The sequence below is a fragment of the Nerophis ophidion genome, linkage group LG12 (assembly GCF_033978795.1).
Source record: "Nerophis ophidion isolate RoL-2023_Sa linkage group LG12, RoL_Noph_v1.0, whole genome shotgun sequence".
NCBI lineage: Eukaryota > Metazoa > Chordata > Actinopteri > Syngnathiformes > Syngnathidae > Nerophis > Nerophis ophidion.
In genome coordinates, this window is record NC_084622.1 from 15,408,863 (window position 1) to 15,435,363 (window position 26,501).

Here is a 26,501-nt window from a genome sequence, read left to right on the forward strand (position 1 = left end):
AGCTTAGTTCTGTTCTATTTTAGTGAATTTAATGGGAGCAGTCCAGCCTTGAATGGTGACTGGTGCAAAAGAGGAAGTTGTACTTTTGCACAACATCTACCACTTCCTGTCCTGGTGCTCAGCTTCACTTCCCACACGGTGACATTTTATTTTCTCAAAAGGAAATAAAGCGCTGACTCCTTGTTTGATCGCTGCCTTGAGGCCTGACGACTTAGTCCCACTCAAGGTAAGAGACTTCAATATTTGGAATATGTGCAAGAGCTTCTTTTTCCTTCCTGTCATCTCTTACTTTCATGCCTTTTAAATATTCTGACCCCCGTACCATTCTTTTTACTTCCCTGTGAAAACATGTCAATCATTTTCACAAAGCTTGACGGCAGCAAAGTAAAAAGAAATCATCAACACGGCCACTCCTTCAACCACAGTTTTGGAGTATTTTCAACAAAACGTCATGCATTTTTTTCTTTTATAGTAACATGAAAAGCTTCTTCCTGTCTAGACAACATTTTTGCCAAACTTGTCACATTTTTCAAGAGTGAGTTGATAATGATAAAATTAAAAAAAAAACACATTTGTATACCTATGTCAAGTGTTGTTGTTAATAACTATTTGAACTCATTTTAATATTTGATTACTGTTGCAATTTTGGTCACCCATATCTTAGTTGTTCATTTAATAATGGGGAGTGTGAATAACTTTAATGTTTGTTTTTTCCTCGTTATATTTGTATTAAAAAAAAAAAAAAAAAATAACTACAAACCCCGTTTTCATATGAGTTGGGAAATTGTGTTAGATGTAAATATTAACGGAATACAATGATTTGCAAATCATTTTCAACACATATTCAGTTGAATATGCTACAAAGACAACATATTTGATGTTCAAACTGATAAACTTGTTTTTTTCTGCAAATAATCATTAACTTTAGAATTTGATGCCAGCAACACGTGACAAAGAAGTTGGGAAAGGTGGCAATAAATACTGATAAAGTTGAGGAATGCTCATCAAACACTTATTTGGAACATCCTGCAGGTGTGCAGGCTAATTGGGAACAGGTGGGTGCCATGATTGGGTATAAAAGCAGCTTCCATGAAATGCTAAGTAATTCACAAACAAGGATGGGGCGAGGGTCACCACTTTGTAAGCAAATTGTCGAACAGTTTTAGAACAACATTTCTCAACGAGCTATTGCAAGGAATTTAGGGATTTTACCATCTACGGTCCGTAAAATCATCAAAAGGTTCAGAGAATCTGGAGAAATCCCTGCACATTAGCGACAATATTACGGACCTTTGGTCCCTCAGGCGGTACTGCATCAAAAACCGACATCAGTGTGTAAAGGATATCACCACATGGGCTCAGGAACTTCATAAAACCACTGTCAGTAACTACAGTTGGTCGCTACATCTGTAAGTGCAAGTTAAAACTTTACTATGTAAAGCAAAACCCATTTATCAACAACACCCAGAAACGCAGACGGATTCGCTGGGCCCGAGCTCATCAAAGATGGACTGGTGCAAAGTGGAAAAGTGATCTGTGGTCTGACGAGTCCACATTTCAAATTATATTTGGAAACTGTAACACAGTGGTGAACATGCTCTTTCTCAACTACTTTGGCACGTGTTGCAGCCATGAAATTCTGAACTGATTGTTATTTGCAAAAAAGGTTGAAAATGATTTGCAAATCATTGTATTCTGTTTATATTTACATCCAACACAATTTCCCAACTCATATGGAAACGGGGTTTGTAAATATTATTAGCAGTATTCATATTTCTTTATTAAAGTGTACATACTGGCTCTGTGCACGAGTGCTGCCATTCCCTTTCCTGATAACATCCCAATTCAGTGTTGTTGTGGGTCAATTTGTTTGTACCATTATGCTGAAGATGTTTGTCTCTAGGATGGACAGAGGGGGCGCTATGGAGGCGGACCCCTTTCACAACGCCAAAGAGGACGAGCATATGGACGCTCAAACCTTCAAAGGTCTGTTTCTACAAACCCCAAAAGCAGTGAAGTTTTCGCTTTGTCCATCCATCCATCCATCCATCTTCTTCCGGGTTGCGGGGGCTGCAGCCTAAGCAGGGAAGCCCAGACGTGGTGTTATTTTCTATCAATTTTACTGTTGTACATATAGTTTTGCTAAAGCTCAAAAAGGGCTTGGCGTTAAAGAGCAATCGAGAGAAGGAGAATATGTGGCCCTCAGTGGCAAACGTTGGCACACCCACGTTTTACTTCAGAAGAATGTAGAGCGACATTAGCTTCATTGCAAACAAAGCACACAAATACATTAATGCACCGTAAACGCGTTCATTGTAAATTCACAGCAAAATACTGGCTAATAATTACATTCCTTTCACAACAACTTTTACGGTCATCTAATTTAAAAAATCTTTGCAGCAATTTATTGGAACAGCAGAGCTATGATTTAACACTTAACTACAAAAAAGTCCCAACCAAATGCGTAACCTCACAGTTGTGTGTCTATAATTAATTACAATTAAATTGCCCAAAAATATGTAGATTTTATATATATATATGTGTATATATATATATATCTATATATATATATATATATATATATATATATATATATATATATATATATGAAATACTTGACTTGGTGAATTCTAGCTGTAAATATACTCCTCCCATCTTAACCACGCCTCCCGCCTCTCCCCCGACCACGCCCCCCACCCCCCACTGAGTTTTCATAGGCTGATTTTTTATTCAATGAATTTTAAAACACAGAATTTTTTTACATTAAATTTTTAAACACACACATTTTGCTAACACATTTTTTTACATGAAATTGGCAGCATAGTTCATACCAGAAAAATGCACTTTTCACGAAATTCAAACACAAAAAATTCGGTCAAATACATTCCGTGTAAAAAAAGACACATTAATAGCAACGGGTTAGTTAATAAAATAAAATTATTTTATTAGTTGCACTTTTAGTCCAATGACAAAAAAAAAGATACAAATAATTAATTTGTCAATATGATTTGAGATGAAGATTTAGGAACATGTTCTTTTGTGCTTGAAAAAAACAACAGCCATTTCTACGCTCCTGTACATAATATAAATAAATGTGGGTGTAGTTATTGATAAAAAAATATTTCAAAACTGTCACAACTAAAATGCTGTAATTCCCCAGTTGTTATTTGTAGTGATACCGTATTTCCTTGAATTGTTGCCGGGGCGCTAATTCATTTAAAACCTCTTCTCACTCCGGCGTTTACCAAAGGGCATGCGGTAAATTTAGGCCTGCGCTTATAAATTTGAGTGTGATGTAAGGATACCATCATGAAAAGCACATTTAATAAAAAAACATTTTTATGTTCTTAGCTGTACTTATAAATGAAGTCCATGCGCAGCTCCTTCTGAAAAAAGCATCGATAACTTGTTTATAGAAGTCTTCCTTATCTTTCTTCAGTTTTAAAAGTCTCCCTGTATCGATGGAGATCTTCCTTTATTACCTCCTGCTTCGATTGAAAGTCCAGTTTAGAAAACTGTTTTATTTCAGATATGTTAAAACTGGGTTGCAATGTTTTACTGTGAAATCAATCAATCAATCAATGTTTATATATATAGCCCTAAATCACAAATGTCTCAAAGGACTGTACAAACCACTACGAATACGACATCCTCGGAAGAACCCACAGAAGGGCAAGGAAAACTCAACTCCAGTGGGCAGGGAGAATTCACATCCAGTGGGACGCCAGTGACAATGATGACTATGAGAACCTTGGAGAGGACCTCAAATGTGGGCAACCCCCACCCCCTCTAGGGACCGAAAGCAATGGATGTCGAGCGGGTCTAACATGATACTGTGAAAGTTCAATCCATAGTGGCTCCAACACAGCCGTGAGAGTTCAGTTCAAAGCGGGTCCAAGACAGCAGCAAGAGTCCCGTCCACAGGAAACCATCCCAAGCGGAGTCGGATCAGCATCGTAGAGATGTCCCCAACCGATACACAGGTGAGCGGTCCATCCTGGGTTCCGACGAGCGGTCCATCCTGGGTCCCGACTCTGGACAGCCGGTACTTCATCCATGGTCATCGGACCGGACCCCCTCCACAAGAGAGGGGGGGACAGAGGAGAAAAAGAAAAGAAGCGTCAGATCAACCGGTCTAAAAAGGAGGTCTATTTAAAGGCTAGAGTATACAAATGAGTTTTAAGGTGAGACTTAAATGCTTCTACTGAGGTAGCATCTCGAACTGTTACCGGGAGGGCATTCCAGAGTACTGGAGCCCGAACGGAAAACGCTCTATAGCCCGCAGACTTTTTTTGGGCTTTAGGAATCACTAATAAGCCGGAGTCCTTTGAACGCAGATTTCTTGCCGGGACATATGGTACAATACAATCGGCAAGATAGGCTGGAGCTAGACCGTGTAGTATTTTATACGTAAGTAGTAAAACCTTAAAGTCACATCTTAAGTGCACAGGAAGCCAGTGCAGGTGAGCCAGTATAGGCGTAATATGATCAAACTTTCTTGAAATATGAGTTAATTACTGTCAAATATGTTTTTGACGGTCACTGTGAAACAATGATGGGAAATCCTGTGAAGTTTTTACAGCGTGCGTTTGTGTTTTATCCAGCGGGCAAGATGAAGATGATCCAGCCAGACTCCTTGAAGGACCCCAAACTGGACAAGCTGAAGGAGGTGGGACACACACACACAGACACACACACACACACACACACACACACACACACACACACACACACACACACACACACTTCACAATCACTACACTGGGCTGACAGGACATGAATAATAGCACAGAAGGTGGAAGGTTCACGAACATCATTATCACACAGATGAAGAAACAAAGCAAGCCGATTGCTTCATTTGTCGTCCAACAGGACTTTTGCCTGCGTCGAGCCCACCTTTCTTTGAAGTCGGACAATTAGTTGTATAAGAAATGTCAATCGGTTATCTGGGAGATGAGAAGAAATGTGTCTCCTGCAGAGATGCAAGTGTTGATGACATTTGTCTCAGCAGGTTCTGTTGGGTTGGATCAATGAGAGTCTGAAGGCAGAGCACATCGTGGTCCAGAGTGTGGAGGAGGATCTCTACGACGGCCTGGTCCTTCATCACCTGCTGGGTTACATCACTTCTTTCTCGTCACACTTTTAAAAAACATGCCACACCCTAAAATGGTACATATATATATATATATATATATATATATATATATATATATATATATATATATATATATATATATATATATATATACATATATATATATATACATATATATATACACATATATATATATATATATATATATATATATATATATATATAGATATGTATTTTTTTAATTTTATTTTATTTTTTATTGACATCCAGCATCAGACATTTCTATCCATTACATCATATTCACATACATCATATAGCTGTTGTCCGTCCTAAATGTCAAAAGTATTTTTTTATATCTCCATCGTACCACGACCATCAAAAAAAGCCAAAAATAACCTAAACAAAACTAAACAAAAAAAGTAGTGTCTACAAATACATCAATTAAATAAACAAAAACTAGATAATACATTAATAATAATAATAAACATAAATAAAATAGGATACATATAAATAGATATATATATACATATATATATATGTATGTATGTATGTATGTGGTATGTATGTGTATATATATAAATATATATATATATATATATATATATATGTATATATATATATAAATATATATATACATACATATATATATATATATATATATATATATATATATATATATATATATATACTGTATATATATATATATATATATATATATATATATATATATACATACACACACACATATATATCCACATACATACATACATACACATGGGCTTCACGGTGGAAGAGGGGTTAGTGCGTCTGCCTCACAATACGAAGGTCCTGGTAGTCAGGGTTCAATCCCGGGCTCGGGATCAAAGACATGCACCTGGGAATAGGCTCCTCCCACTTCCAAAGACATGCACCTGGGGATAGGCTCCTCCCACTTCCGAAGATATGCACCTGGGGATAGGCCCCTCCCACCTCCTAAGACATTTACCTGGGGATAGGCCCCTCCGACCTCCAAAGACATGCACTTGGGGATAGGCCCCTCCCACTTCCAAAGACATGCACCTGGGGACAGGCTCCTCCCACTTCCAAAGACATTTACCTGGGGATAGGCCCCTCCCACCTCCAAAGAAATGCACCTGGGGATAGGCTATCCCACCTCTAGTGACATGCACCTGGGGATAGGCCCCTCCCACCTCCAAAGACATGCACCTGGGGATAGGTCCCTCCCACTTCCAAAGACATGCACCTGGGGACAGGCTCCTCCCACCTCCAAAGACATTTACCTGGGAATAGGCTCCTCTCACTTCCAAAGACATGCACTTGGGGATAGGCCCCTCCCACTTCCAAAGACATGCACCTGGGGATAGGCCCCTCCCACCTCCAAAGACATGCACCTGGGGATAGGCCCCTCCCACCTCAAGTGACATGCACCTGGGGATAGGCCCCTCCCACCTACAAAGACATGCACCTGGGAATAGGCTCCTCCCACTTCCAAAGACATGCACCTGGGGATAAGTTGATTGGCAACACTAAATGGTCCCTAGTGTGTGAATGTGAGTGTGAATGTTGTCTGTCTATCTGTGTTGGTCCTGCGATGAGATAGCGACTTGTCCAGTGTGTACCCCGCCTTCCATCCGATTGTAGCTGAGATAGGCTCTAGCACCCCCCGCGACCCCAAAGGGGAATAAGCAGCAGAAAATGGATGGATGGATAAATGGCAAAATGTTCAAAATCCTCAACAATGAAAGTGATGTTTAGAATATTTTTTCTGGATTTATTTTATTTATGCACATGTGATACATTCGGGGATTTTTTTTTTTTTAAATACATTTGTAGAAATATAGAATAATGTATGTTTTACACATCTCATGATGAAAAAGTGAAAACAGCTATTTTTTAATAATTTGCCAATGTTTAGGAACACAATATTAATGCTATGTAATATTTGCAATCTGCTTAAGCCAGGGGTGTCCAAACTTTTTCCACAGAGGGCCGCACACGGAAAAATTTAAGCATGCGGGGGCCACTTTGATATTTTTCATTTTCAAACCATAACAAAATATATGGATTTTTTTTATAATCCTTAGGGCTCCTGGGGAGCATAGAGGGTCTCAGTCATCCATCCATCCATTTTCTACCGCTTATTCCCTTTTGGGGTCGCGGGGGGCGCTGGCGCCTATCCCAGCTACAATCGGGCGGAAGGTGGGGTACACCCTGGACAAGTCGCCACCTCATCACAAGGCGGGTCTCAGTCAATAAAATGTAAAAAATAAGTCAAATTATTATTATTATTTATTTAATGCTTACAGTAAATCTCTATATCAGGGGTGCCCATTACGTCGATCGCTATCGACTGGTCGATCTCGGAGGGTGTGTCAGTCGATCTCAAGCCAGGCATTAAAAAATATACATAAAAATGAGCAATCATCAATCATACCAAGACTTCACTTTCGTCAGTTGTTTGACATTCTCGGCACCCAAGGATCTTGTGGGATGACGCTGGCTGCTGCAAGCTCATATTTAAGAAAAAAATCACTAACAGGGCGGACGCAGAGAAACACATTTTATTTCTAGAGACTCCGTACCTACTGTCAAAACTCTAAAGACCGACTGCACAGTTCCTGTCTTCACCATAAAAGACCTTTTTCATCCTGCCTGTGCTAACAAAATAAGAGTCTCAGAAAGCTAGCGTGCACAAGCTAGCAAGCTACGGAGTTTGATGCCAATGTATTTCTCCCCCGCCCTCAGCGACCGCTTTCTCACTTGCTTGCCCACCCGCACACTCACTGACGGCACTCACCTGCTGCCAGACATTAAAGGGCCACACACATATGCTACTCTCATAACAAAGTGTTTAAAAACGAGTATGCAAGTTGGACAAATGAGATGCCAATTCCAACCACTTTCATGTGGTATTGGACAGAAAGGAGGACTTTTTTTTCCCTCCATTTGAAAATGCGGACGTTAGCAGCACCACTGTCTGATTCCAGTCAATGCAAGTCATCAGAATCAAATACACCAACTTATATTCTTGTCTTCGTGAAAGAAAGGAATCTATGTGTGTTAAAAATGCTTGTATTATCATTAAACACCATTAACTTGTTAACAAAAATGTCTCTTTCATAAATGATAAATAAATGGGTTGTACTTGTATAGCGCTTTTCTACCTTCAAGGTACTCAAAGCGCTTTGACACTACTTCCACATTTACCCATTCACACACACATTCACACACTGATGGAGGGAGCTGCCATGCAAGGCGCCAACCAGCACCCATCAGGAGCAAGGGTGAAGTGTCTTGCTCAGGACACAACGGACGTGACGAGGTTGGTTCTAGGTGGGATTTGAACCAGTGACCCTCAGGTTGCGCACGGCCACTCTCCCACTGCGCCACGCCGTCCCTTAAATAAATAAATATAAATTATAAATAGGAAGGAGGTAGATCTCCTCGACTTGGTCAATTGAAAAGTAGCTCGCCTGCAGAAAAAGTGTGAGCGCCCCTGCTCTATATCAACTTGAGGTTGATATAAAGTAAAACAAATAATGTTTTATACCTTTTTTGTCAAAGACAACTTAGTTTTTTTATAGTAAAACTGAAATATGCAGTATATAGATAGATAGATAGATAGATAGATAGATAGATAGATAGATAGATGGATAGATAGATAGATAGATAGATAGATGGATAGATAGATAGATAGATAGATAGATAGATAGATAGATAGATAGATAGATAGATAGATAGATAGATATATAGATAGATAGATAGATAGATAGATAGTACTTGATTGATTCCTTCAGAAGAGTTCCTTTATTTAGCAATTAAAGCCCTCAAAGATCAATAATGCAGGACACCATTGATTTTAATTATTTAATATTTTTGAGTAATCACAGTGAAAAGTCAAATAAAATCCAATTAAATATATTTGAGATCCGAAAACTTCACCACTCAAAGTGATTCATTTTTATTATTATTTTTTTTACTTTTAACACTTAAATTTCAAGATCAACTTCCGATATATCTGTCGATTTGAAGTTTGAACTATTGTTTTGTTAGTTTTATGCTCTTTTGTCAAAACGTTGATGTTTTTATATGGCAACCACACAACATATGCAATATTTTTTCCACATAAAACATTTTAAAGTGATCATTTTTAAGTAATAATTCATTATAACATAGATTTTTTTTGGTCCTTTTCTTTTTGGAGCAATGAAAAAAAAAGAAAATAAAGACAAAAGGAACAAAAAAACTGCCTGCATGGCAACTTTGTGTCAACATTGCCACTTTTTCTCATTAAATTTCACCTCATTCCACTTTTTTAAAATGGTTATATTTTTTTATTTTTGCAATACTATCAATTTTGCCATTTTTGCAGAATATATGGCAGGCCAGTAAACGATTAGCTGCGGGCCACAAATGGCCCCCGGGCCGCACTTTGGACACTCCTGGCTTAAGCATTAAGCCAAAGTCAATTTGTCATGATAGCATATTGTGTGGTAAAAATATTTTTTTTTAAATGAAAAGTCAGATAAAATTGTATCTAGAAGGCCAACATTTTGTCTTCACGGAGACTTCTGTGGTTGTCGTTCCAAAGGATGATGATAATAATAGAGATTTTTCTTCCTCCAGCCAGGTTTGCCGGCGTCCACTTGACCTTGGAGGAGATGGCTCTGACCGCCTCGGCTCAGATCCGCAAACTGGAAGCGGTCCTGGAGGAGCTGGAGAAGAGACTGGAGCAGCAGGACACCAAGTGGGACGTCAGCCGTGAGTCAACAATTTGTCCTCCATCTGCTCCTTGCTCGGACCCATAATCAGCCGTGATGGATGGAGGAGATGAAATGTTGGCCGCAGCATCTTCACAGAATTTGTGCTGCCGTGTCAACAATTTGTCCTCCATCTGCTCCTTGCTCGGACCCATGATCAGCCGTGATGGATGGAGGAGATGAAATGTTGGCTGCAGCATCTTCACAGTCTTTGTGTTGCCGGGGGCAACCGCCACAACACGTTCACTGTCAGAAGCAATTCTGAAAAGGCTTTGAAAAAGTGTTTTTTCATCATTGCGTCACATAAAATCACACTGACAAAAAGTCCTCGTCGAGGCCTTCGACTTTACAAATGTATTTGTACGCCCTTGTACTCTTAAAGGCCTACTGAAAGGAGATTTTCTTATTTAAACGGGGATAGCAGCTCCATTCTATGTGTCATACTTGATCATTTCGCGATATTGACATGTTTTTGCTGAAAGGATTTAGTAGAGAACATCGACGATAAACTCCGCAACTTTTGGTCGCTAATAAAAAAGCCTTGCCTGTACCGGAAGTAGCAGACGATGTGCGCGTGACGTCACTGGCTAAAAATGTCCACTCAAATAATAACGTCACAAACACGCGTCATCATTCCGCGACATTTTCAACAAGAAACTCCGCGGGAAATTCAAAAAGGCCGTATTGGCATGTGTTGCAATGTTAATATTTAATCATTGATGTATAAACTATCAGACTCTGTGGTCGATAGTAGTGGCTTTCAGTAAGCCTTTAAATTTTGTGACGATTTAGATTTGCTGAAGTAGCGACTTGCCCAGGGTCTACCCCAAATGCAGCACCCTGCGCCACCCCGAAAGGGACAAGTTGTAGTAAATGGATGGACGGATGGGTGTCCTTTAAATGGAAGGTTGAACTTCTAAAAAGTGCTACAATAAATGACATGTGATGTTGTAGAGCTTGATCCCATCTAATCACATCCTTTTTATACTCACACACTTTAGAACAGTGGTCCCCAACCACCGGGCCGCGCAGAAGAATTTTTTATAAAAAAAAAAAAAAAAAAAAAAAAAATGTTTTTTTTAATTCATTTAATCAACATAAAAACACAATATACACTTACAAATAGTGCACCAACCACAAAAAACTCCCTTTTTCATGACAAAGAAGAAGAAAAAAAAAAAAGGACCCCAAGACCCCCCCGGGCCGCAGGAAAAACTATTAAGCGTTGACCGGTCCGCGGATACAAAAAGGTTGAGGACCACTGCTTTAGAACACAGGTGCCAAACTCAAGGCCCTGGGGACAAAAATCTCGCCCGCCACATCATTTTATGTGGTCCACCACTTCCTTTAAAGTGGCCTGCCCCAACATTTTGTGTGGTCCTGCCACAGATTTTTTTTTTAATGTCTTATGCCGCATCATCTTAATTGGTCTGCCACATCTTTTTATGTACAAACCCTGTTTCCATATGAGTTGGGAAATGGTGTTAGATGTAAATATAAACAGAATACAATGATTTGCAAATCATTTTCAACCCATATTCAGTTGAATATGCTACAAAGAAAAGATATTTGATGTTAAAACTCATAAACTTTATTTTTTTTGCAAATAATAATTAACTTAGAATTTCATGGCTGCAACAAGTGCCAAAGTAGTTGGGAAAGGGCATGTTCACCACTGTGTTACATCACCTTTTCTTTTAACAACACTCAATAAACGTTTGGGAACTGAGTAAACTAATTGTTGAAGCTTTGAAAGTGGAAGTCTTTCCCCGTTTGTCACACCTGGGTGAAGTATTGTCTGGTTTCATGTGGTCTTGTCATTTCCTGTTTTATTTTGAAAGGTTAACTCTCCCTCTTGTTTCAGGTCACTTGCCCTTCCTCCTGTTTCACTGGTCTGATGTCGCTCCTGATTGCTTGATTGTGCCCACCTGTGTCACCCTCCCTCATGTGTATAAATGTCTCGTCCTCCTCTTGTCTTGTGCCAGAGTATATCGTCTCGCTACGTGCCACCAGCCTTGTCCACAGCCTTGTCTACAGCCTTGAATCACGTTCGCTAAGTATTGCCTTGCCTTGCCTTCCCTTGCCTTATTTATTGATTTCTTTGTTTCCTCTGAGAAAGAGTGATTTTGTTTGCTAAAGATTTTGGTCTGGAATTTTGTGTGTTTATTTCCGTGCTTTGCCTTCCTTTTTTTCCCTCCTCTTGGAGCGCTTTACTTTGTAGTTATCTCAGCTTCTTATAGCTGAGATATGTTCTTTTTAGAGTTTCTTGTCTCCTCTGCGTGAGTGATTTACTCTTTTTTAGCTAATCATAGATTGTTGTTGTTTTTGTTCTTAGATTCGTGTATAATTTTGCTATTGCCTTTTTCCTCCCTATGGAGTGATTTTCTGTTTATTGCGTTTTGCCTATATGTCTTTTGTTATCATAGATTCTATAGCCGCCTTGCCTTAATCACTCTGTTCACAGAGATTTCAAAGAAAACTGTTAAATAAAGCCTGTGTCAATTGTCCCCCTTCTGCACCTGAGTCCTCATTCTCGCCAAGGTTTAACACCGTTCTTGTTTTATGTAGAGCTTCAGTCGTTCAACAGTCCGGGGTCTCCGCTGTCGTATTTTACGCTTCATAATGCGCCACACGTTTTCCATGGGAGACAGGTCTGGACTTCAGGCAGGCCAGGAAAGTACCCGCACTCGTTTTTTATGAAGTCACGCTGTTGTAACACATGCTGAATGTGGCTTGGCATTGTCTTGCTGAAATAAGCAGGGGCGTCCATGAAAAAGACGGCGTTTAGATGGCAGCATATGTTGTCCCAAAACCTATATTTACCTTTCAGCATTAATGGTGCCTTCACAGATGTGTAAGTTACCCATGCCTTGGGCACTAATACACCCCCATTCCATCACAGATGCTGGCTTTTGAACTTTGTGCCTATAACAATCCGAATGGTTGTTTTCCTCTTTGTTCTGGAGGACACCACGTCCTCTGTTTCCAAATATAATTTGAAATGTCGACTCGTCAGACCACATAAGACTTTTCCACTTTGCATCAGTCCATCTTAGGTGAGCTTGTGTTTCGATCCGTAACTCAGATCTTCACATATTATTGTTTATTTTTCCATTTTTGTTCTCATTCTCCGTTTGATTTGTTTATTTCCCGCTTAGTCCATCACCATGGTTACTTATTAGTTCCAGCTGTTACTCCCGGTTCCTGCACACCTGTTGTCTGTTAATCACCTTCCCTTTATGAGCCTTCCTCTTTTCATTCTTCTACCTGGGACTCTAGTTTGCTCTCACGCAACTATACATCTGTTTTGATCGTTTGCTTTCACGCAATTTCTACTATGTTCGCGAGCTCTCACGCTACGCACCTCGTTATTAGCTCACATGCTAAATGTTTTATTTACTCCTTTTTGTGTGCCAACGTGCCAGTTTAATTTCCTATTTTGTGTCTCCTAGTTCTCATACTAGCGTCTTTGGTTTGCCTTTTGTTAGCTCCAGTGTTTTAGTTATAGCTCTCCTTCTGTTATTTAGAATAAATTGGTTATATCTTACCTTTGTTGTGTTCTTCGTTTTGACGCATCCCCTAGGGCAGTGGTCCCCAACCAGGCCGTGGCCCAATTGGTACCGGGCCACAGAAGAATTTTTTATTAAAAAAAAAAAAAAAAAAAATGTTTTTAATTAAATCAACATAAAAAACACAATATACACTTACAATTAATGCACCAACCACAAAAACCTCCCTTTTTCATGACAAAAACGTTCCTTTTTCATGACAAAGAAGAAGAAGAAAAAAATTAAATTAAAAAAAAGGACCCCCCTCCCCCCTCGGGATAAATTATGAAGCGTTGACCGGTCCGCAGATACAAAAAGGTTGGGGACCACTGCTCTAGGGAATCAAACCCGGCACCACAATGCCGAACAGGCGTAACAGCTTGGGCCCAGCCAAGAGTTTTAACTTGCACTTACAGATGTAGCGACCAACTGTAGTTACTGACAGTGGTTTTATGAAGTGTTCCTGAGCCCATGTGGTGATATCCTTTACACACTGATGTCGGTTTTTCATGCAGTACCGCCTGAGGGATCAAAGGTCCGTAAAATCACAGCTTAAGTGCAGGGATTTCTCCAGATTCTCTGAACCTTTTTGATGATTTTACGGACCGTAGATGGTAAAATCCCTAAATTCCTTGCAATAGCTCGTTGAGAAATGTTGTTCTAAAACTGTTCGACAATTTGCATACAAAGTGGTGACCCTCGCCCCAGCCTTGTTTGTGAATGACTGAGCATTTCACGGAAGCTGCTTTTATACCCAATCATGGCACACACCTGTTCCCAATTAGCCTGCACACCTGTGGGATGTTCCAAATAAGTGTTTGATGAGCATTCCTCAATTTTATCAGTATTTATAGCCACCTTTCCCAACTTCTTTGTCACGTGTTGCCGGCATCAAATTCTAAAGTTAATGATTATTTGCAAAAAAATAAAAAATTTTATCAGTTTGAACATCAAATATGTTGTCTTTGTAGCATATTCAACTGAATATGGGTTGAAAATGATTTGCAAATCATTGTATTCCGTTGTATTTACATCTAACACATTTTCCCAACTCATATGGAAACGGGGTTTTTACTTGATGACTAATCTTCTGTTTCTTGTAAATCCTTTGTGAGAATGAAGCTCACTTGCAACGAAAAGAGCAATTAGAGGAGCTGAATAAACGCTGACCCCTTTCCTGTAAAACTAATTGTTATTTTGGAATCATTTGTGCACAAGTCCCCTTTACGGCATTTCATATTCTCGCCTCCTGCTTCCTGCTTCCTGTCGTAACCTTTTCAGAGAGCAATTAGTGGCCAGTCCTTGATGGAGGATTCTGCTGCTCCTTTCAGTCATCCACAAAAAAGACCTCCTGGCTACTCTTCACCTGCTGGTTGCCATGGTGACACGCTTCCAGCCTGAAGTGGAGCTGCCTTCGAACGTGAAAGTGCAAGTGGTGGTGCTGGAAGTAAGTCGCCGGCCTTCGGACTACGCCTGAGAAAGTTGCTGTAAATACTGTACATGTGCAGGTGAGCAGGACTGGAATCCAATCCGACGTTCAAACGGAGGTCCTGACGGAGGACAGGTGAGGACAGTTGGGAGCCACAGACGGACTTGTCTTGTAAAGTTCTTCTCCTCTCTTCCCCAGGAGAGACAACGCACAGGAAGTCAGCGACACAAGTGAGTCACTCCATCTTTCTCTCCTTTTGCAATCGTCCCTCGCCACACCAAATATGGCGCTTTCACCGAGTCACTACACACTTACTTTACATTATGTAAGAACCCCGTTTCCATATGAGTTGGGAAATTGTGTTAGATGTAAATATAAACGGAATACAATGATTTGCAAATCCTTTTCAACCCATATTCAGTTGAATATGCTACAAAGACAAAATTTTTTTTGCAAATAATCATTAACTTTACAATTTGATGCCAGCAACACGTGACAAAGAAGTTGGGAAAAGTGGCAATAAATACAGATAAACTTGAGGAATGCTCATCCCACAGGTGTGCAGGCTAATTGGGAACAGGTGGGTGCCATGATTGTGTATAAAAACAGCTTCCCAAAAAATGCTCAAGAAAGGATGGGGCGAGGTACACCCCTTTGTCCACAACTGCGTGAGCAAATAGTCAAACAGTTTAAGAACAACGTTTCTCAAAGTGCAATTGAAAGAAATTTAGGGATTTCAACATCTACGCTCCATAATATCATCAAAAGGTTCAGAGAATCCGGAGAAATTACTCCACGTATGCGGCATGGCCGGAAATTAACATTGAATGATCGTGACCTTCGATCCTTCAGACGACACTGTATCAAAAACCGACATCAATCTATAAAGGATATCACCACATGGGCTCAGGAACACTTCAGAAAACCACTGTCACTAAATACAGTTCGTCGCTACATCTGTAAGTGCAAGTTAAAGCTCTATTATGCCAAGCGAAAGCCATTTATCAACAACATCCAGAAACACCACCGGCTTCTTTGGGCCTGAGCTCATCTAATATGGACTGATGAAAAGTGGAGAATTGTTCTGTGGTCTGACGAGTCCACATTTCAGATTGTTTTGGGAAATATTCGACATCGTATCATCCAGCCCAAAGGAGAATAGAACCATCCAGACTGTTATCGACGCAAAGTTGAAAAGCCAGCATCTATGATGGTAAGGTGGGCGCCTTAGTGCCCAAGGCATGGGTAACTTACACATCTGTGAAGGCACCATTAATGCTGAAAGGTACATACAGTTTTTGGAACAACATATGCTGCCATCTCAGTGCTGTCTTTTTTATGGACACCCCTGCTTATTTCAGCAAGACAATGCCAAGACACATTCAGCACGTGTTACAACAGTGTGGCTTCGTAAAAAAAGAGTGCGGGTACTTTCCTGGCCCGCCTGCAGTCCAGACCTGTCTCCCATCAAAAATGTGTGGCACATTATGAAGCGTAAAATACGACAGCGGAGACTCCGGACTGTTGTACGACTGAAGCTCTACATAAAACAAGAATGGGAAAGAATTCCACCTTCAAAGCTTCAACAATTAGTTTCCTCATTCCCAAACGTTTATTGAGTGTTGTTAAAAGAAAAGGTGATGTAACACAGTGGTGAACATGCCCTTTCCCAACTACTTTGGCACGTGTTGCAGCCATGAAATTCTAAGGTAATTATTATTTGTTTATTAGTTTGAACATCAAATATCTTATCTTTGTAGTGCATTCAACTGAATATGGTTAGAAAAGGATTTACAAATCATTGTATTCCATTTATATTTACATATAACACAATGTGTAAATATTTTATTTATTCACATGTAAAACATTTGGGGAGGTTGTTTAAAAAAATACATTAGCAAATATATAGAATAGTGTATTTTTTACATTTTCAAGGTTCTACACAAAACACCTCATTGAGACAAAGTTATTGAAGTTGTACTTGCTGTTCCTGTCATATTGTTGATTGGCTGCTTGTTGCTAGGCAGATCTTGTGTGCTTTCCATTAGCCAATAAAAAGAATACAGGTTTTTATAACAGTTATATTATTTTTCAATGATTTATTATCAACTTACAAAATATTTTACAATAATTCAATATTTGAAGTTATTTTTTAAAATACAAGCAAATATGATTAAATCCACACAGAATGAATACAACAGTTATCTTATCAAGAAAATACCTAGTATATATTTGAATCTATTTATTTTATATATTTTTTTTATTTTTACAAAGGTTCTTAAAAGTATTGGTTTCGTTTATAATTTGATTTAATTAAAAAAAAAATAGACAACAGAAAGATAAGACCCCAAAAGGGACAAGCGGTGGGAAATGGATGGATGGAGGGGATTTTTTATAATGACGGTACACATTTTTTTCCTGGCCCACCAGCAGATGATCCCATGGAGCAGCTGATGGATATGGAGGTGAAGCAGGTATATAAGGAGAAGATGGAGGTGAAGCAGGTATATGAGGAGAAGATGGAGGTGAAGCAGGTATATAAGGAGAAGATGGAGGTGAAGCAGGTATATAAGGAGAAGATGGAGGTGAAGCAGGTATATAAGGAGAAGACGGAGGTGAAGCAGGTATATAAGGAGAAGATGGAGGTGAAGCAGGTATATGAGGAGAAGATGGAGATGAAGCAGGTATATAAGGAGAAGATGGAGGTGAAGCAGGTATATAAAGAGAAGATGGAGGTGAAGCAGGTATATAAAGAAATGAAGGAGGTGATTCAGGTACATAAAGAGAAGATGGAGGTGAAGCAGGTATATGAGGAGAAGATGGAGGTGAAGCAGGTTTATAAGAAGAAGATGGAGGTGAAGCAAGTATAAAAGTGGAAGATGGAGGTGAAGCAGGTAAATAAGGAAAATATGGAGGTGACGCAGGTTTATAAGAAGAAGATGGAGGTGAAGCAGGTATAAAAGTGGAAGATGGAGGTGAAGCAGGTATATAAGGAGAAGATGGAGGTGAAGCAGGTATATAAGGAGAAGATGGAGGTGAAGCAGGTATATAAGGAGAAGATGGAGGTGAAGCAGGTATATAAGGAGAAGATGGAGGTGAAGCAGGTACATAAGGAGAAGATGGAGGTGAAGCAGGTACATGAGGAGAAGATGGAGTTGAAGCAGGTATATGAGGAGAAGATGGAGGTGAAGCAGGTACATGAGGAGAAGATGGAGTTGAAGCAGGTATATGAGGAGAAGATGGAGGTGAAGCAGGTTTATAAGAAGAAGATGGAGGTGAAGCAGGTATAAAAGTGGAAGATGGAGGTGAAGCAGGTATATAAGGAGAAGATGGAGGTGAAGCAGGTATATACGGAGAAGATGGAGGTGAAGAAGGTATTAAAGTGGAAGATGGAGGTGAAGCAGGTATATAAGGAGAAGATGGAGGTGAAGCAGGTATATAAGGAGAAGATGGAGGTGAAGCAGGTATATAAGGAGAAGATAGAGGTGAAGCAGGTATATAAGGAGAAGATGGAGGTGATTCTGGTACATAAGGAGAAGATGGAGGTGAAGCAGGTATATAAGGAGAAGATGGAGGTGAAGCAGGTATATAAGGAGAAGATGGAGGTGAAGCAGGTATAAAAGGAGAAGATGGAGGTGAAGCAGGTATATGAGGAGAAGATGGAAGTGAAGCAGGTTTATAAGAAGAAGATGGAGGTGAAGCAGGTATAAAAGTGGAAGATGGAGGTGAAGCAGGTACATAAGGAGAAGATGGAGTTGAAGCAGGTATATGAGGAGAAGATGGAGGTGAAGCAGGTTTATAAGAAGAAGATGGAGGTGAAGCAGGTATAAAAGTGGAAGATGGAGGCGAAGCAGGTATATAAGGAGAAGATGGAAGTGAAGCAGGTATATAAGGAGAAGATGGAGGTGAAGCAGGTATATAAGGAGAAGATGGAGGTGATTCAGGTACATAAGGAGAAGATGGAGGTGAAGCATGTACATAAGGAGAAGATGGAGGTGAAGCAGGTATATAAGGAGAAGATGGAGGTGAAGCAGGTATATAAGAAGAAGATGGAGGTGAAGCAGGTATAAAAGTGGAAGATGGAGGTGAAGCAGGTATATAAGGAGAAGATGGGAAGTGAAGCAGGTATAAAAGAAGAAGATGGAGGTGAAGCAGGTATATAAGTGGAAGATGGAGGTGAAGCAGGTATATAAGGAGAAGATGGAGGTGAAGCAGGTATATAAGTGGAAGATGGAGGTGAAGCAAGTATATAAGTGGAAGATGGAGGTGAAGCAGGTATATAAGGAGAAGATGGAGGTGAAGCAGGTATATAAGTGGAAGATGGAGGTGAAGCATGTATATAATGAGAAGATGGAGGTGAAGCAGGTATATAAGGAGAAGATGGAGGTGAAGCAGGTATATAAGGAGAAAATGGAGGTGAAGCAGGTACATAATGAGAAGATGGAAGTGAAGCAGGTATATAAGGAGAACATGGAGGTGAAGCAAGTACATAAGTACAGGATGGAGGGGAAGCATGTATATAAGGAGAAGATGGAGGTGAAGTAGGTATATAAGGAGAAGATGGAGGTGAAGCAGGTATGTAAATGGAAGATGGAGGTGAAGCAGGTATATAAGGAGAAGATGGAGGTGAAGCAGGTACATAATGAGAGGATGGAGGTGAAGCAGGTATATAAGGAGAAGATGGAGGTGAAGCAAGTACATAAGTAGAGGATGGAGGGGAAGCATGTATATAAGGAGAAGATGGAGGTGAAGTAGGTATATATGGAGAAGATGGAGGTGAAGCAGGTATATAAATGGAAGATGGAGGTGAAGCAGGTATATAAGTGGAAGATGGAGGTGAAGCAGGTATATAAGTGGAAGATTGAGGTGAAGCAGGTATATAAGTGGAAGATGGAGGTGAAGCAGGTATATATGTGGAAGATTGAGGTGAAGCAGGTATATAAGTGGAATATGGAGGTGAAGCAGGTATATAAGGAGAAGATGGAGGTGAAGCAGGTATATTAGTGGAAGATGGAGGTGAAGCATGTATATAAGGAGAAGATGGAGGTGAAGCAGGTATATAAGTGGAATAAGGAGGTCAAGCAGGTATATAAGGAAAATATGGAGGTGAAGCAAGTACATAATGAGAGGATGGAGGTGAAAGAGGTATATAAGGAGAAGATGGAGGTGAAGCAGGTATATAAGGAGAAGATGGAGGTGAAGCAGGTACATAAGGAGAAGATGGAGGTGAAGCAGATATATAAGTGGAAGATGGAGGTGAATCAGGTATATAAGGAGAAGATGGAGGTGGAGCAGGTGTATAAGGAGAAGATGGAGGTGAAGCAGGTGTATAAGGAGAAGATGGAGGTGAAGCAGGTATATAAGTGGAAGATGGAGGTGAAGCAGGTATATAAGGAGAAAATGGAGGCGAAGCAGGTATATAAGGAGAAGATGGAGGTGAAACAGGTATATAAGGAGAAGATTGGGGTGAAGCAGGTATATAAGGAGAAGATGGAGGTGAAGCAGGTACATAAAGAGAAGATGGAGGTGAAGGAGGTACATAAGGAGAAAATGGAAGTGTAGCAGGTATATAAGTGGAAGATGGAGGTGAAGCAGGTATATAAGGAGAAGATGGAGGTGAAGCAGGTACATAAGGAGAAGATGGAGGTGAAGCAGATATATAAGTGGAAGATGGAGGTGAATCAGGTATATAAGGAGAAGATGGAGGTGGAGCAGGTGTATAAGGAGAAGATGGAGGTGAAGCAGGTGTATAAGGAGAAGATGGAGGTGAAGCAGGTATATAAGTGGAAGATGGAGGTGAAGCAGGTATATAAGGAGAAAATGGAGGCGAAGCAGGTATATAAGGAGAAGATGGAGGTGAAACAGGTATATAAGGAGAAGATTGGGGTGAAGCAGGTATATAAGGAGAAGATGGAGGTGAAGCAGGTACATAAAAAGAAGATGGAGGTGAAGGAGGTACATAAGGAGAAAATGGAAGTGTAGCAGGTATATAAGTGGAAGATGGAGGTGAAGCAGGTATATAAGGAGAAGATGGAGGTGAAGCAGGTATATAAGGAGAAGATGGAGGTGAAGCAGGTATATAAGGACAAGATGGAGGTGAAGCAGGTATATAAGTGGACGATGGAGGTGAAGCAGGTATATAAGTGGAAGATGGAGGTGAAGCAGGTATATAAGGAGAAGATGGAGGTGTAGCACGTATATAAGTGGAAGATGGAGGTGAAGCAGGTATATAAGGAGAAGATGGAGGTGAAGCAGGTACATAAGTGGAAGATGGAGGTGAAGCAGGTATATAAGTGGACGATGGAGGTGAAGCAGGTATATAAGTGGAAGATGGAGGTGAAGCAGGTATATAAGGAGAAGATGGAGGTGAAGCAGGTATATAAGGAGAAGATGGAGGTGAAGCAGGTATATAAGGACAAGATGGAGGTGAAGCAGGTATATAAGGAGAACATGGAGGTGAAGCAGGTATATAAGGTGAAGATGGAGGTGAAGCAGGTATATAAGGACACGATGGAGGTGAAGCAGGTATATAAGGAAAAGATGGAGGTGAAGCATGTATATAAGGAGAAGATGGAGGTGAAGTAGGTATATAAGTGGAAGATGGAGGTGACGCAGGTATATAAGTGGAAGATGGAGGTGAAGCAGGTATATAAGGAGAAGATGGAGGTGAAGCAGGTATATAAGGAGAAGATGGAGGTGAAGCAGGTATATAAGGAGAAGATGGAGGTGAAGTAGGTATATAAAGAGAAGATGGAGGTGAACAGGTACATAAGTGGAAGATGGAGGTGAAGCAGGTATATAAGGAGAAGATGGAGGTGAAGCAGGTATATAAGGACAAGATGGAGGTGAAGCAGGTATATAAGTGGAAGATGGAGGTGAAGCAGGTATATAAGGAGAAGATGGAGGTGAAGCAGGTATATAAGGAGAAGATGGAGGTGAAGCAGGTATATAAGGACAAGATGGAGGTGAAGCAGGTATATAAGGAGAAGATGGAGGTGAAGCAGGTATATAAGGAGAAGATGGAGGTGAAGCAGGCATATAAAGATAAGATGGAGTTGAAGCAGGTATATTAGGAGAAGATGGAGGTGAAGCAGGTTTATAAGGAGAAGATTGAGGTGAAGCAGGTATATAAGGAGAAGATGGAGGTGAAGCAGGTATATAAGGAGAAGATGGAGGTTAAGCAGGTATATAAGTGGAAGATGGAGGTGAAGTCCCTGAGGGCAGTGATGGACAGGAACATGGAACATCATTGTGAGTGGTCTGTCTTCCATCTTGAAGACCATGCTTAACTTTGTAAACAAGACCATGGCCGGCGTTGGACTGCAGGTGTCGGACTTGGACCAGCAGGTGTGGGACTTGGACCAGCAGGTACACAGGTGAGAATGTTCGGACAGGAGCGTGTGACACCTTGTTGTTTACACTTCACAGTTCTCTGATGGTGTCATTCTGCTGCTGCTCATTGGACAGCTGGAAGGTTTCTTCATTCCTCTTTCGGACTTCAGGCTCACCCCCGACAGTCATGAACATATGGTATACACACACACACACACACACACACACACACACACACACACACACACACACACACACACACACACACACACACACACACACACACACACACACACACACACACACACTGCCTCAATTCACTTACAGAAAATATTTTTCATTTTCTCCAACAGTACTTCAATTTACAAGCTTAATTGGTTCTGTGACGGAGCTCTTAACTCAAAACGCTTGTATCTCAAATCAACATCTCCCATTAGAATGAAATCAATTTAATTGGTGCTTGGCCTTTTCTTATCTTGAACATTTTGACATGTAACATGCATTTAAAAATATAATAAAACATTTTTTTAGATAAATGTTGTATGAAAACAATACAATATGATGTACTACAAACCCTGTTTCCATATGAGTTGGGAAATTGTGTTAGATGTAAATATAAACGGAATACAATGATTTGCAAATCCTTTTCAAACCATATTCAGTTGAATGCACTACAAAGGCAACATATTTGATGTTCAAACTCATAAATAATAATTAACTTAGAATTTCATGGCTGCAACACATGCCAAAGTAGTTGGGAAAGGGCATGTTCACCACTGTGTTACATCACCTTTCCTTTAAACAACACTCAGTAACATTTGGGAACTGAGGAAACTGATTGTTCCCAACTCATATGAAAACGGGGTTTGTATTTTCCACGTCGGTTTTAAAGGACACGTACGTATAATCGACGTTTTGTGCCTCAGAATAGCTGTGACACGCTTGGCCAAGTCATGTTTCTTGTGATTTATTTCTTTGAAGTCAATGACCTTCTTTCTTCTCAGTACCGCCCTTCATACTCACTTACTTGGCTTGGAAAAGAAAGTTGTGTTACAAACTAACGCAGAGGTTGGGGGTCCACTGTGAGATTTACTCATGCTTGTAACTCCAAACTTTACTTGGAACTTAAAGCATGCTCATTTCTTTGAATGACAGCTCTTAAGTCAAAGCACTCTTGAGTTGAATTAGGTAGCACTCTCTGATGTATGTGTGTGTGTGTGTCTGTGTGTGTGTGTGTGTGTGTGTGTGTTTGTCCCCCTTGCAGCTCCACAATGTCAGCCTGGCCCTGAGCCTCCTGGCTGACTTGGGCCTGCAGGTGTCGGCTGTTCAAGCCCAAGGTGAGAAAGTGCTTTCATGAAGAGCAAAACTCGGTGCGCTAGAGATGCTCGGTGCACAAGCGCCACTTATCGCAAGGTTTGAGTGATGGCGTGTGCTCACTAACGATGTTCACCTCACTCGCCGCATCATGAATGCATGGCGGCGCCATACTTGCCAACCCTGAGACCTCCAATTTCGGGAGGTGGGGTGGGGGAGAGAGGTCGGGGGTGGGGCGGGGGCATGGTTGGGGTCGTGGTTAATAGGTGAGGAGTATATCCACAGCTACAATTCACCAAGTCAAGCATTTCATATATATGTATATAAGAAATACTTGACTTTCAGTGAATTCTAGCTATATATATATATATATATATATATATATATATATATATATATATGTATATGTGAACGTCTCTCGCTGCCGTGCAGGTTCCATGGACCACCAAGGAAGGACATGCTTGATCAGGTTTGACTCTTGTTAATTTCTCAATACAAGTTTGTCTGCGGTCGGGTCGCTTTTCAGCTCCTCCGCCACTGCTTGCTCTCCGGTCCACTCTTTAGCCGCCCACGTCGTCGTCGTCTGCGACTCGCTCCTCATGCACTGCTGGGGGCTCTCCAACTTCTTCTCCCCTTTTATACCTCGAGAGGAGATATAATTAAATGAGTCCCAGTGCACGATCCACACACCTGATCTCGCTTGTAGCGTCTTTCCCGGCACGCCCCGCCTCTCCACTCGGTCGCCGTCCTCGCCTCCTCGCCGCCATCTTGGGCCGGGCTCCGGCGTGCCCTGCCCCGCTGCTTATATATATATATATATATATATATATATATATATATATATATATATATATATATATATATATATATATATATGTGAACGCCTCTCGCTGTTGTGCGGGTTCCATGGACCACCAAGGAAGGACATGCTTGATCAGGTTTGACTCTTGTTTATTTCTCAATACAAGCTTGTCTGCGGTCGGGTCGCTTTTCAGCTCCTCCTCCACTGCTCGCTCCCCGGTCCACTCTTTAGCCGCCCACGTCATCGTCGTCGTCGTCGTCGTCGTCGTCTGCAGCTCGCTCCTCATGTACTGCTGCGGGGTCTCCAACTTCTTCTCCCCTGTTATACCTTGAGAGGAGATGGATTAATTGAGTGCCAGTGCACGATCCACGCACCTGATCCCTGATCTCGCTTGTAGCGTCTTTCCCGGCATGCCCCGCCTCTCCACTCGGTCGCCGTCCCCGCTCCGGCATGCCCTGCCCCGCTGCTCGTTCGCCGGCTCTGCCTCTCCACAATATATTTATTTTATTATATATATATGTATATATATAAGAGAAATACTTGAATTTCAGTTTTCATTTATTTACTCATATACACACACATAACACTCATCTACTCATTGTTGCATTAAGGGTTGAATTGTCCATCCTTGTTCTATTCTCTGTCACCATTTTTCTAACCATGCTGAACATGCGGTATCTTCTTCTGCTTCGTCTCCTTGTTGTGTGCGCAGTTGTGCACTGCGCTCTCTGAAAGCCGTAGATGTTATTGTCACATATGCATGTACAGTAGTTGGCAGTATTGTCCTGTTTAAGAGTGTCACAACATTGCTGTTTACGGCAGACAAACGGCTTTACGGTATACGAAAACGTGACTGCTGTTGTTGTGTGTTGTTACCGCGCTGGCAGGACGTTAATGAAACTGCCTAACAATAAACCCACATATGAAACTAAGAACTCGCTCATTCTACAGTTATATTATATTTGGCAGTCACGCTGTTTATATCGTGGGAAAACGGACGTGAAAACAGGCTGTCGACGCGTCACTCAGGTCCGCATGGAGCTGGAGGGGGCGTGGCTTCCAGCTCCGCCTGAATTCCGGGTTTTTTTAGGAGAACATTTGTCCCGGGAGGTTTTCGGGAGAGGCGCTGAATTTCGGGAGTCTCCCGGAAAATCCGGGAGGGTTGGCAAGTATGGGCGGCGCCCAGGTAAAGACACGCCCACTAGATCCTGTGGATTTTTTCGAGCTTATGAGCTAATATTTTTGTCAATAAGGACTGAACATGAACATTGTTTTTGTAGATGTGGTTTCTCAGGACGTGGCTGGCACCTTGAAGGTCCTCTACGCGCTCTTTAGGAAGCATGGAGGATGATGCAAACAGGAAGTGGAAGGCAGAGCATCACGTGACCACAGCTGTCACTCATAGTGTTACAGTCCTTCCACCCCACTCCTTCAGGGGGCAGTGATGGGCATGTAGTGTAACATAACAGCCATTTAGTGGTCAATTGTACGGAATATGTTCTATAATGTGCAATCTACTAATACAAGTCTCAATCAATCACGTTAACATATTTAATACATAAACAATTTAAAGATATTTCTTCTGTTTTTGTGTATTTTTTTTTTTACAACAGACCTCATTTTATTTTTTGTTTTAATCAAGTTTTTTGTAGGTTTTTCACATTCAATGACTTAAGATTTATTTTTAGATATATTAATTTATATCACAACCACCCGACCTCTATGCCCCCTCCCATGAGTGATGAGCTGCTCTTTGTCTGATCCCTCACCTCGGACCTGTTTGTTTTGGGAGACCCTACCAGGGGGCATGGAGACCCCCGGACAACATAGCTCCTCGGATCATTGGGACACGCAGACTCCTCTCCAACCAGCTCAGAGAGGAGATTGTTTACAGTTCCAAATGTAATTAAAGCTGCAAGCAGCGATGGACGGGACCGCTTGGGCTGCTGCCCCAGCGACCCAAGCCCGGATAAGTGGTAAAAGATGGACGGATTGATTATTACATAGAGAAAAAGTTGTATACACATGTGTTATACATCAGTCTCATAGTAATAACAGTTGTAAAAAGGCTTGGGCATTTCATAAGAACGCCTTGGTGCCGCCATTTTGAGACTCTAATGCATTGTGAAAGGAATGCAGTTGTTGTATTGAAGTGGGAATAGCAAACTTCCTGTTGATTTTAGTTGGGGGCGGTGAATGTATGAAATATAGGTCTCAGTGA

At 40.9% G+C, this 26,501-nt stretch overlaps 1 protein-coding gene across 12 annotated transcripts; it reads left to right on the forward strand.

Annotated features, from left to right (window-relative positions):
• The first annotated feature begins 117 nt into the window (after positions 1–117).
• Positions 118–25,856, forward strand: parvg (parvin, gamma). 12 transcript variants are annotated; one of them, XM_061916907.1, is made up of 13 exons: positions 118–226; positions 1,904–1,986; positions 4,605–4,669; positions 5,012–5,114; positions 9,722–9,856; positions 14,735–14,850; positions 14,912–14,967; positions 15,010–15,062; positions 17,263–17,306; positions 22,111–22,208; positions 22,300–22,362; positions 23,429–23,501; positions 25,561–25,856. In XM_061916907.1, exons 2-12 carry the CDS (start codon positions 1,905–1,907, stop codon positions 23,451–23,453), a joined length of 840 nt encoding a protein of 279 aa, XP_061772891.1. In that variant the 5' UTR covers positions 118–226; position 1,904; the 3' UTR covers positions 23,454–23,501; positions 25,561–25,856. The 12 variants fall into 12 exon arrangements, with proteins under 12 accessions (XP_061772891.1, XP_061772880.1, XP_061772885.1 ...); XM_061916896.1 differs by having other exon boundaries at positions 22,111–22,179; positions 22,261–22,362; XM_061916901.1 differs by having other exon boundaries at positions 22,135–22,179; positions 22,261–22,362.
• The last annotated feature ends 645 nt before the right edge of the window (positions 25,857–26,501 follow it).